The 12,558-nt window shown below is 44.1% G+C and overlaps 1 protein-coding gene across 9 annotated transcripts in view; it reads right to left on the minus strand.

Moving 5' to 3' along the window:
* Positions 1 to 12,558, minus strand: part of syngap1b (synaptic Ras GTPase activating protein 1b) — a 135,680-nt gene that overhangs the window by 32,509 nt on the left and 90,613 nt on the right. For all 9 annotated transcript variants that reach the window (XM_070967450.1, XM_070967445.1, XM_070967448.1 and 6 more), the window contains 4 exons: positions 8,983 to 9,104; positions 4,211 to 4,364; positions 3,781 to 3,879; positions 105 to 344 (listed from right to left, as the gene is read on the minus strand). In XM_070967450.1, coding sequence (XP_070823551.1) covers positions 105 to 344; positions 3,781 to 3,879; positions 4,211 to 4,364; positions 8,983 to 9,104 — 615 coding nt within the window. The remainder of the gene's footprint in view (positions 1 to 104; positions 345 to 3,780; positions 3,880 to 4,210; positions 4,365 to 8,982; positions 9,105 to 12,558) is intronic.

Genomic DNA, 12,558 nt, shown 5'->3' on the forward strand with positions numbered 1-12,558 from the left:
TCTTAAGCAACAGAAAGCTAATACAAACAATACAACACTACAGTGCTTCTGTCTTTTTCTTGTCTCACGTTGCCTCCACGTTGCACTACAGAGCTCTTTGTTACCTTGCGTCTCTTCTTGTCTGTCTCCTTGTATAGATGAAGGCGTAGGTTGCGGACAGCTGGCAGGTTGTTGAATTCAAAGTGCTCGCCCCAGAAAACGGTGTCGGTGCGGGGCTTGCTGGTGGTGCGTGCGTACAGCATGTCGTCCAGACAAAGTTCGCAGTAGTAGCGTTTCTTGGCTGGAAGCTCGCGGGCCTCGATGATCCACAGCTTGAGCACATTGTCCACCCTCCGGCTGTTGTCCTGCGTGGAGATGAAGCCGGGTCAAAGAAGGTAAACTAATAATAGAGTCATGAAAAAAGCTTTACAAGGAATGATGATACGATGCAGGGGAAGAGATGACAAACAGCAAAGAAAAAAGTTCAGAGATACGGAAATGGAGAGTGTGTGTGTGTGTGAATAAAGTGCGACAGCAGGTCGGCCTGCAGGACAACAGAGTGAATGACAGGAGAGAAATGGCTGGTGGCGTGGCGGTTGAGCTACTGTGCATTGTAGGCTGGACTTGATAAATTGCGCTCAACTCTGACTTGAATACAGAAACAGAACACAGCATGACGGCGACGCAGGAAAGAAAGACAACAGAAGATGTGAAGGACAAGAGGAGGGAAGTGGAGATCCTGGATGAAGAAAGTCGCCACTTAAATGCAGAAAGACACAAACGACACAATGCACGTGTGCTGCAGAGACGAGGGACAAACAATGGTGGTAATGTTTCTGGAGACGGCTACACTTCCTAATCATGATCACAAAGCCCAAGCTATATTTGACATCCCCCATGGGAGGGGAGAGCGCCGTGTTGATTGCACAGTGATGTTTCGGGGCTGAGTCATTTCAATTGGGCTCAAATGCCATCGCTGTTAGCCCCCTGTAAGCTTCAGACTATTTAAGTCCTAATTTAGGCGGCTCAATACGTGAGCATCCACAGTTCTTAACTCCTCCATTTGTATGCTCTTTGATAACCAGCGCCAAACACACGGCATAATTAATTCCAAACCTCTGAGTTTGAATGTGCTGGGCATCTGGTGGCTCAGTTTGCTAGTGCACATACAGTGCAGCAGCACCAGCATGGGCTCCAGCTCTCCGTCTCAATATCGTGTTACATCTTCCACAGTTCCTGTCATATTTTACAATCTAAAAAGTAAAAAAAAACACTGATATTTAACTTGAAGTGGCTGCTCTCCTTTTTGAAAAGAAAAGAAAAACAATCAAAGCTCAAAGAGGGAATCAAAAGGCTCCAGAAAGTTAAGAAGCATAATGATAATCCTGGTCTCTGCAGTGAGTCTTATCTCTGCCGATGCATCTGGTCTGAGATGCACGGTGCATGTTGTTTAGGGGTAGGAGGGGGATGATTTTGGAGAGAGCCCCCGTGTGGAGTCCTTGGAGCTCCATGACTCAGCCAGGACCCCCGCGGCCCGAGCATCTGGACGAGCCATTCAACTCGGGTGATGTTTCATCTCAGTCAGGCTTAATAACTTCTAGTCCCTGGATGCCTTCAAAGCTGCATATCTTGCATGCCTGTTCACTTTTTTAATAACAGAGAGGGGAGATACGGGACAATTTTACAGAACTCTGAAATCTGGGTGAAAATTAGGATATTGGTTTAACGCTGAGCCAATATGAAGGGCTGACATTTGTTGTTTTTTTTAAGCTGTGAGGATGGAAATAAAATCACAGCACCTTAAAGCTGCACAAGGAAAGATTATTATGTGAAAATACTCCATCATATCTGACTGAATCATACAACAGAGCTGCAGAAGAGGAGGATCCCATCGGCACTAATTAACTTCAGTCTGGTGTCAGATATGGACACAGTGACATTGGGCCTCATGCAAGAACATTTTCATATTCCTGTCCTTAACTCTTTCCTGGACTAATACTAAAAAATATGAATAGCCACCTGCAGACAAGGTGTTACCAGAGCAGCTAGAGATGACGATTCAACATGAGTCTTCTGTCCACGATGGTGGTCAAGAGGACGTGACAGTCACAGAGATGTTAGACAGCCTACGGTAGATGATGTTACACAGTCAGGTGCAACAGAGCTTCACACTGGACCACAAGCTGCAGCTCAGAGAAGTTTCCCACTGAACTGTATGTTACTGTGCCAAAATACACCAATAACAATCCTAAAATCCTAAAATCCCCTCAGTAAACTGCCACAATTATAATGATATGGTGATCAGAATAGTTATTTTGCATCAAATCAAATTAAATGTCATTTTAGTTACTTTTCATATTTAAAGGTATGATGTGTAAGAAATGGCCACCTGTTGAAGGTCCAGAGTAACTGCTGCTCACTGCACTCTTTGCTGTCGCTGTCTACGGTTATAGCAGCTCATTAGCTCAGTTAGCCGTGCAGCTAGCAGCCTCTAAGCCTCTAAGATGACCGGAGACTGCCCGGAACAAGAGCTCAGAGCACTGGGGGACGGCTGGCATTTACATGGCAGGCAGCAGAACTGGGTTCAGCAGTCTCCCATCACACATGGCTGGACCGGTGCCGAATGGACCGAAGGAGGCTAGTTTGACGACAGGAAAAACAGCACCGAGGTGATTTACAGCGGCTCCGACCAGGACTCAGCAGGGCGGGACAAGAGAGCTGTGAAGCGGGACAGCAGCGAGAGGAAGGTCGAAACACAGCCTGCAGAGACTGAATATTTTCACTTCGAACTCTGTGAATTAAAGGCTTATTTCAGCTAAACTGGAGCTGGTGAGTGCTGGAGGAGCAAAAAGACAAACCAAGATATTTTTGGGTGAGTTTCATTTAGTTTCTGTCGAGTTTGAATGAAGCGTGTCTCCCAGTTCTCCCAGTTGACACTACAGTGGGCTAGATTTTTAGACTATCTCTAGAGGTATGAAGCTGTATTACAAGACAGGATGGGCTGCAGCTAGCTGGTTAGCATGCTAACTTCAGTCCATATCTGCAACACTATACATAAAAGTCTTTGGCACAATATCAGAACTGTTATTTCCTCACATTCTGATGTTCATTTTAGTTCATTTTTGAATGATTTAAATTAAAATTCTGGCCATGTCTTGCACGCTGCACCTTGAAGTCAATACATATTTCATTTTCATTAATTTTAGCATCACATTTAAACTCAAAATTCCTTCAGATTAATAAATTATGACTTCAGGTCAAATGAGTGTTTTTTTCCCCTGTGAGGAGAGGCAGACTGTACATGACTTGTGTGACAGGTGAATAGGGGAAAAAAAAACCTCGTAGATTACTCGTACATGGCACTAAAGAACAAACATGTCGTATGAGAGGTTCTTGCATGAGGCGCACAGTGAGAAAGGACCCGGATCTTTTGTCTGCTTAGCATCCTGCCGCATCGAGGATCACTGACACGCTGGGTTGGGAAAACTCGAGCCTGCTGTGTCTAATTTACTGACATCACATTACCTGATTTGTGGACATCAGTGCTTTTCAAAGCAGCAGTTTGGATCCTCCACCCTGCAACATCACCTCGTGCAGCTTTAATATTTGCTTGGAGAAGCGGCTAAATTGTTCAACACAGACACACACAGACACGAGGATGGAGTTCACACAGAGAAATGAAGCGGTGCGCTCTTATTGAAAACAGACAGCAACGGGAGACGGGGAGGAGAGAGAGAGACACACAGACAGAGGGATCATCCGTTTTTTCTTCCTCTACCGCATCCCTTTCTCTCCCCTCACCTTGTTGGGCTTGACAGCTCTCTGCAGGTTCTCGATCCATTTGTCTCTCTCTGCAGCTGAGCGACACGCAAAGCACTTGGTTCCCGATGCCGTAGTCACCTGAGGTTATAGCCAATGGTAAATTCAACAACCACAGCCATTAGTAACTATGGAGACTGCAGCTAAGCTGCCAAAACAATGTCTTGTATTCACTCTCAACCTCTGTCATGTTCCACTAATGGAAAGGTGATGGAAAAAGCTGACAGACTCCTGCAGCAAATTATGTAGGAACAAGGGCTCGTTTATATTTTCAGTTCACATCAGTCTCTTTCACATCACTGTCACTTGCCAGGCTGGAACAACATTTTTGGTGCTATTTACTGCTCCGTGCACTGCACTTTGTGTGAGAGTGTGCTGTTCTTCTGTCCTCACCGTGCCACTCAGTTCTCACCTCAAAGCAGTACTCTTGTCCCAGGATGCTCGAGTGGACAGGTTTGATGATGGCGTCCTCGTCCAGAGTGAGGTCCAGCGCCTCGGCAGCGCTGCTGGGAGACAGCAAGGACTCATGGGAGTGGGACTCTTTGAAGCTCTGCATCAAACGGGTCCTGGGAGGAGCGATAGTTGTGGTTAGATGTGGAGAGGGGAGGGTCTTTGATTGAAGGGGGCATTAAGCTCCAGCTCTGCGTACAAGAAACTAAAGGAAATTTCTGTTTGTTAATGCATGAAAATGATGTTAATCGTAAACCTCAGTCTCTTTTCATATTTATCTTTGTGTGCTAACAAACAGACGTATAAGTGCCGCACAGCGTATTGAAATATGGTAAATAAGGAGATATTAACAAACCCCAGTATCTATATTAGGAATATCTAGTGCCAAGAAAATGGTGCCACAAGACGAGTCTGTTTGTAAAGTTGAATATCAGCAAATGACACAAAATACTGCACAGACAACACGGAGAAAACGTTCACGATTCATACCGCAGCCTGCACGTGGAAAAGCAGGAGAAACCTCCTGGCACAAAAAACACACATTTCTATCCAAACCACACGCTTATGTTTCCTTTTAAGACAAATCCTGACATGTATTTACATTTCACTTGATCCTGCTACGATGTTGCCTACGCTGACTTTCTAGTATTTCTGACTTTTGAACATTTTAGCTGTTCTGGCAGCAGACAGCAAGTAATTACCATTTAGTCAAAGCTATTATCGCTTTCATCGCTAAGGGGCAAAGAAAGACGAAGCGTAGACAGTAGACTTCAGGCAAAGAAAAATAATGAAAACGCTCTGAATTATTTAGCAGGGAGCTGTAAAGTGGACAGACTGATCAAACTTCTGATGCCACAAGGTTCATTAGTTGAGTTTTTAAGAAAAGAACAGCAAACTGAGTCACATTCATGAGTCAGCACCCATAGAAACGCTCATAACCATCATCTCAGCAATAACACCCAATCAATAGGATATTCTTTCACAATGCATTACAGTTTTTTTAGTATTTAGGCAGCTGTCTGTACAGATTTATGCATCCTTTTCCCTTCAGGCAAAAACATTTTAAACTCCGCACACAATATTTTGAGATGACTCTCTCTAATATCCTCAATCCTGAGACACATATGCAAAGGGCTCGCACTGACAAGTGAACTGGGCTTCTGCTAAAGCTCGTCCATCGTGCTCACCTACACACTTCCTCCCACACACAGATGTATGCATGTAAAATCAGGGACCAGCTCGGCGGACGGTCACACAGTCACTACAAGACGGACGCATGATGACACAGTGAGTCTGACCGGAGAGCGAGGAGGGACGGTGACGAAGAGGAAAGACAGAAAAGATACTGAGATGATGTCCTCCGTGCTGCATCCGACTCCCGGCTTCTCCCCTGCGCTGCTGTCTACGTTCAATCATGACGTTCATCAGACAGAGCACTGATTACATGTAGGGGGACCGTGAGGGAGAGAAACACACAGAGAGAGAGAGAGAGAGAGAGAGAGAGAGAGAGAGAGAGATAAAAATAGACCCAAAGGAATGAGTCAGATTGAGGGGAATACAGAGAAGAGAGAAAGAAAGAGTGGGGGAGGTCACGAGTGGATGTAAGAGAGAGGAGGACTGAGAGAGGAAGGGGTGAGGGGAGGGGGATGGAGAGAGAAGACCTCTCAGAGGAAACCACGTTGATTATGTAAACAGCGGATCCTTTGGAGAGGAAGAAAGTGAGAGCCCGGATTAGAGGGAGGAGGGTGTGTGACGGGGGGGGGGGGATAGAGGGATTGAGAAGATAGCAAGAGTGCTGGAGGTAAAAGGAGGTCTATGCAGGGTCTCAGCAGGGCGCTGAAGAGCAGGAAGAGTGGAACATGAAACGACAACACACACGCACATGCACGCACGCATACACACCTTGCAAATGTTATTTACCACGTCACGACCGAGGAGCCATAAATCAGAGGAAAAATGAGCAGAAGCAAAGATTCAATCAGCAGATCAGAACTTCACGATGGTTCGCGCATCGCTGCAGCGGCACTCAGACGTTTAACTGAACTCATCAGCTGTTTAGGAGGAGCTGGAGCAACAACTCCAGCAGTCCGTCGACAGAAAGTCCATCTGCAACACGTTTTGAAGCCCTTTAATCAAGCAGAGACGTCAAACATTTGCCGTTTTGAACATGTTTGATTTTTGGGCTCTTGGTTGAGTCAGACATTCAGAGACGAGCTTGGGGCGGACATTTTTCCAAATTTTGTTTCGCATTTCAAAGATTGAATGATTAATCAAAAGAAATGTTTCAGCTCTTATGAAATCTGACAAATGTTCCAGTGATGCGAGGCTAACTGGAGGCTAAAAAGAGTCCAAATAGCTCTGAGAGAAAATGCCACAAAAGGCTGACTGGCCATCATATTTTTAGCAAAAATACAAAACGCCTGCAACTTCAAATATGAGAATCTGCTGCTTTTTTGACTGCAAACTGAATCATCTTTGGGTTTGAAGACATCACCTCTGGCAGTGGAGAATGATTACAAGCCTTTTATTGGCTAAACAATGAATCTATTAATTGAAAAAGCACTCAAGAGATTAATCAATACTGAAAATATACAGAGGATTCTGCTTTGGAGGACAGACAAAGCTTTGAATTGCATTAGTTCATCAGTGGATGCTGCAGCTCTGCTGAAACACAGGCTGAGATAAACAGTATATTTATGTAAGAGGTGGGAGCTGTATGACAGGGTGACCTATAGAACTGTGAGGAAACTCTGGGACACACTAGGAATTGGCACCAACAATCAGTTAAAAGTAATTACTGGAAAAAAAACACGCATAAATATATATCACAGCAAATTTTAGAGCCTGTTTGGGAGCTCAGAGGCACATTTATGTCTGCATGAATTTCAGTCCACGCTGAAAAGAGGTTTGTGCTCTCAGCAAACTCTCCCTGGATGAATAAAGATAAAAAAAGGGGAATAATAATGAACAAAGCTGCAGATGTTCAGCAAAATCCCTGACAGAAAACATCCAGAGCAAACCAGGAGCTGCGAAAACAACCTCGACTTCACAAGGCTCTCGACTTCTTTGTCCGCTGCGCGTCTCCTCAGACCAGCCGGGGATAACAGACATCCACAACCTTCCCAAATGAATAAATCATGTGGAAACGCACCTTGGCAGACACCTGGCTCAGAAAAGGTTTTAGCGCTCCTCTGAGTGCACTTCTGTCCTGTGTTTAGATTATAAGGACGACCTTGATCACATTCGAAGTTTGAGTTTGTCTTGGCTGGAGCTGTCGAGTGGAAGCGCGCAGATGAACTGAATGGACAAAATTAAAGCTTAGAGCGACTCAATTTAATCAATTTAGTCAATTTAATAGATCTGTCCACCGTCAGGAAACGAATCGGCGGCTGTTAATTAATGATCTGTTAATTGCTGAAGTCATTTTCAAGCAAACACTCTAAAGTTGCAGCTGACAGAAAACTGAATATATTTGGGTTTTCAGCTGTCCTTGATTGCTGCATTTCACAGACCAAATGAATATTTGCTTAATTGAGAAAATAATCTGCAGGTTAATTGATAATGAAAATAATCAGTAGTTGCAGCCCTGGACAAAATACTGAGGACGAATCCTTTTTTAATGAAGCAGTGTTTACTGCAAAAGAGGTCAAACTCAATGGAAAAAGTTCATCAAAACAAGAAAAAACGTACCAGGCTGTTTATTTCATGCTAATTGTTCAACTTCTACTGGAAGCGTCAAGTTTCACACTTTATTTTCTTTTTAATTTATTCTCTGTTCTCCTTAAAGCAAAAACTTCGCTGTGCAAACCGACGCAAGCAGTCGAGCACCTCTCGCACTGCTTTGCCTGAAGAACGCCAGCGCTGCTACAACTATGTGTGATACAGAGGAGGTATAATTAAGCAAATCTCCCACTGACTCATTATGGTCTGTACAGCCGCCATATGGCTGTCTGCTGGTTGCCATGGAGAGAGGGGGAAGTTTTTTTCACCGCCCTGGCAGCGAGACAGCGACGGTGCTGAGTGTTTTAATTGTACGTGACACTGTGGCGGGACACGAGAACGTAGAATAAACAACCATTTCTAACAATGACAGACAAAGATGGAGAGACAGAAAGACGCAGATCAATGGTGGAAATACATTTACTCAAGTGCTGTACTCAGGTATGATTTTGCAGTACTTCTACTCTCCATCCTTCTATTTCACCTTCTGTCTACATCTGCTCCAAAAAAACAAAACCAAAGCAAAGATAAGTTAAATGAATAGATTTAAATCTGTGCAGCAGAAATGTATTTCCTCTCACATTAATCATCCACCAGTGGACCAAACTACCAGCTACACATGAGGCCGTTAAAACTAGCTCCTCCTCCACGCTGATGCATCAGAGCTATCAATCTAACAATGTCACATGCAATAATACATCAGCCACAAGGGACATCACTGTGCAGAAAGAGTACTGCAGGTACATTTTGCTAATAAACACGCATGTACTTTAAGCTGAACTGAGAATGCAGAACTTTTGCTTTTTTCACGTGTACATTGTTGCATTGGTACTTTTACTGAAGTAAAAGATCTGAGTACTTCTCCCACCACAACCCAACTGTCTGTTTGACTGAGAACGATGCTTTAGGCTATATAAGCAGACGGAAAAGACGCCAACAACATACACACAAACAGGTTTCATACATTAATACAAGCACTATTGACGATGCTCGAAGGCGCTGTCACTCACTGACCTGTCTTGGTCGGCACTGCGGAAGCGGGGGAGGATCATATGGCGGAAACTGCTGGTTCGGTCCAGTTTGGGCTGACTCTTAGCCCTCTTGATCGAGCCCTTCAACCTTCTACTGAGGAAACTCTGGAGCGGGCGGAGGAGGAGAGCAGCAACAGGGGGAAACAGATGGAGGACGGGGGGGAGGACGTGCATGTCGCGGAGTTACAGAGGAGAAGAAGTGGTCGAGGTGTGTTTGAAAGGATGGGTTGAGACAGGTGAGAAAGGTTGACGTGTCGTATGTGTGATGGAGAAATAAAGCCAGATGATTCCCATGGAGTCGGTGTGGTTTGTGTCAGATGAATTTCAGTAATGCAAAAATCAGGCGGAGACAAGCACAAATGACACACATGATGCGTGATGGGGGAGAGCACAAGGTAAATTTATTACGGACGAGAAATCATACACCCACACGTCCGCTTGGCACAGAGCTGCAGTGGTGTGACAGATCCTGTGGTGGGCAGTGGTGTGCCATTCAGTCCAACACCAAGCTGAGCAGCACAAGTCTCACACAGGGGTGCAGTTTGTCCTACATCAGCTTCCTTACATGATCAAATCGCACCATCACTGAAACAAGAAATCATTATTTATTACTATATAACCCCGATTCCAAAAAAGTTGGGATTCTGCAACACATAATTAAAACAGAACGCGAGAACTTGCTGATCCCTTTTGACATAAACTCAACTGAAAACAGCACAAAGACGATATATTTAATGTTTGAGCTCATCAGCTTCATTGATTCTTGTAAAAATCTGCTTGTTCTGAATTTGATGCAGCAACACATGCCAGACAAGTTGGGACAGGAGCAACTAAAGACTGGGAAAGATGTGTAACACTCCAAAAACACCTGTCTGAACATTCCACAGGTGAACAGGTTGATTGGGAACAGGTGAGAGTGTCAGGATTGGGTATGAAAGGGGCATCCTGGAAAGGCTGTCTTGTCAGTAAACACAGATTGTTTGTTAATGATTGCATTCTGTTTTTATTTATGCTTTATGCAGCGTCCAACCTTTTTTGGAATCGGGGTTGCGCTTGGGGTCAGTCCCAATACCCTCTTTGAGAGGACTTAAGTGTCTACTTATGTACTTATCAGAGCTCAGTGGGACATGCCTGGTTAATGACAGCATCCCGTCAGTCACGCAAATATAAATATTTTAGATGGCACAATCAAGCTCGGATGATTTGTTGGAGGAAATAAGTGTGATCATCCACACGGCGCCACAGCCACAATCAAATGACAGACAAAGCAATTAAATCGAGTTATCTGGAACTTTAGCTCCCAAACTTTGTTTAGACTACGTCACCCTGAGCCGCTCAATCCCCAGTATCACATGCATATAAGTCCACAGATGCTGATCGGTTTTTAGGATTTTTCATTTCCTGTTTTATTACTGCATCAATATCAAGTGAAATAACATAAACCCATTCTCAATGAAAGGTGCAGATTTACAGATAAATATTTGACTTGACAGTCAATTAATTCAATTAACTGTGCTGATAATTCAAATGTGTTTCTGTCATTTTCTTCAAAATTAAAATACATTTAAGGTGTACAAGGATGAAAAAAGGGAGAAAAACCACCACCTGCAGGTCTGACTGCACTGACAGGCGGGTTTGTGTCCTTTTGTCATGAATACTGAGAGAGCCCGACTGCACACACTGTATATGATCATGGATGCATGACATGGACGAATATCCGTCTTCCACAAGCAGCCCGTTAAGGCGTTAAGCCGAATTGTGTTGAGTCTGACTTTAGTCCTGCAGGTCGGCTCATTCTGTCCTGTCAGACTGTGCTGAGGGCTGAGATGTATCAGCATTTCTTTGGGCTCTGTTTACCGTATCAAATCTGTCCATCTCTTGCTCTGATAGTCACTATTTTATCGGATTGCTGACTCTCTGAAAAACGGAGTCGTGTCACGGCTGCGGCAGAGCTGCATGTTAAACAGTTTTCACTGCAGCCGTTTCGATACTGATTCATATTTTCTTCTGTTTGGATGTTTGAAAACGCAACATGCTTCTTAAAATCTCTGCTAAAAAATAACATATTCAATATTTATCTTGAGTGTCTGATATGTGTTATAACTTTAACTGTGACCATTTCTTAAAACAGCAGACTGATCCGCTCAAAGTGAGACAGAGTGAAACGAGAAGTTTGTGTTAAATGTTCAAAAAAACCCACAAATTTTTAGAAAATTTTAAGGTTGCATAATTTCACTTGTTCAATGGACATATTTTACTTTATAATTTAATCAGTTTGTAATAGTTACAATGAGTCACTTGTATAGAAACATCTAGCAAAACAGTGAAACTACATTAAAAAGATGTGACATTTTGCAGCCAAATCAGTTTTTTAGCCCACTGACAGCACATTAAAACCTAAACAAAGACACTGTTACGTTTGGGGACCATAAACGTCAAATTGGAAAGCTGTTTTCACAGCCTAGGCCTTGAAATGGTAGCTGTGAAGGTAACTTAAGAGCTGAAAACATGCATGAAATATCTTTTTTCTCTCTCTTTTGTACTGTTGCGCCCTAAAGAAACCTCTCTCTTTCAGCTTTCAGGTGCCTCCTAAAGACTCGCAGTGATGTCGTTTCTAAACCTATAGCATCACAGCATCATTCAGGAGGAGGGTGACTGGAGGGAAGCGACACCTCGTCATCTGGCATGAGTCAAATGGCTTTGAAGCCTGTCTCGAGGATATGAATAAAGACTTGGCTCCATCTGCTGGTTCCCAGCTAATAGCCTGCATGACTAAATCTGATTTGATTAGCCGCTCCGTCTGACACTTTAAGTCTCAAAAAGTCAAAGTATTCAATACACAGAGAGAGAAAAGCCTCAGCCACAATAAAGTGAAATAAAGTGAGGTAATGGTAAGACGTGGAGGATCATCAACTCCATCTTCAGAGGCTGCGTTTGCTCTGCCACTGATCGCCTTCGGGTTCATTTCAGGTTAGAGGAGAATACTGATGTCGCTGAGTGTTTCAGCCCATTCGCTGCTGTCCACATTAAGTGACTGTGTGCAATTAGATATTCATCTTTAAAACTCTAATTGTCAAACATGGAATGAAATGAACTGCTGTCTGAGCTGAATTCTGGGTGATCGGCACCAGCGGTGCTCGGGTACTTAACTTGAGTATTTATACAACCCTGAGTCCAAAAAGTTCAGGGGTTGTACTTCTGCCCTGCTACAGTTCAGAGGAGCATATTTGGCTTTTCCTTTTTTTGAATATTTCTTGGCATTTCTGCTATATTTAGATAGTAACAGCTGGAGAGAGACAGGAAAGGAGGAAGAGGGCGAGGGGGTGACGTGCAGCAAAGGGCCCAGGCTGGAATCGAACCCCGGCTGCTGCAGTGCATGTTCTCACAAAGCTCTTGTGCCCAGGCGTGGTGCTGTTTTACAGAGCTACCTACGCATGTCGCCTGGGAGGAGGCCCTGCCTTAAAGACTAAAGCCAGGGAGCAAAACTCTCTGGCAGGCAGTTCACACCACAGCTTACATGAAAGACTGTGACGTGATTGGCTGCAGTCTGACCTGCTGA

This window comes from Chaetodon trifascialis, chromosome 7, assembly GCF_039877785.1.
Source record: "Chaetodon trifascialis isolate fChaTrf1 chromosome 7, fChaTrf1.hap1, whole genome shotgun sequence".
NCBI lineage: Eukaryota > Metazoa > Chordata > Actinopteri > Chaetodontiformes > Chaetodontidae > Chaetodon > Chaetodon trifascialis.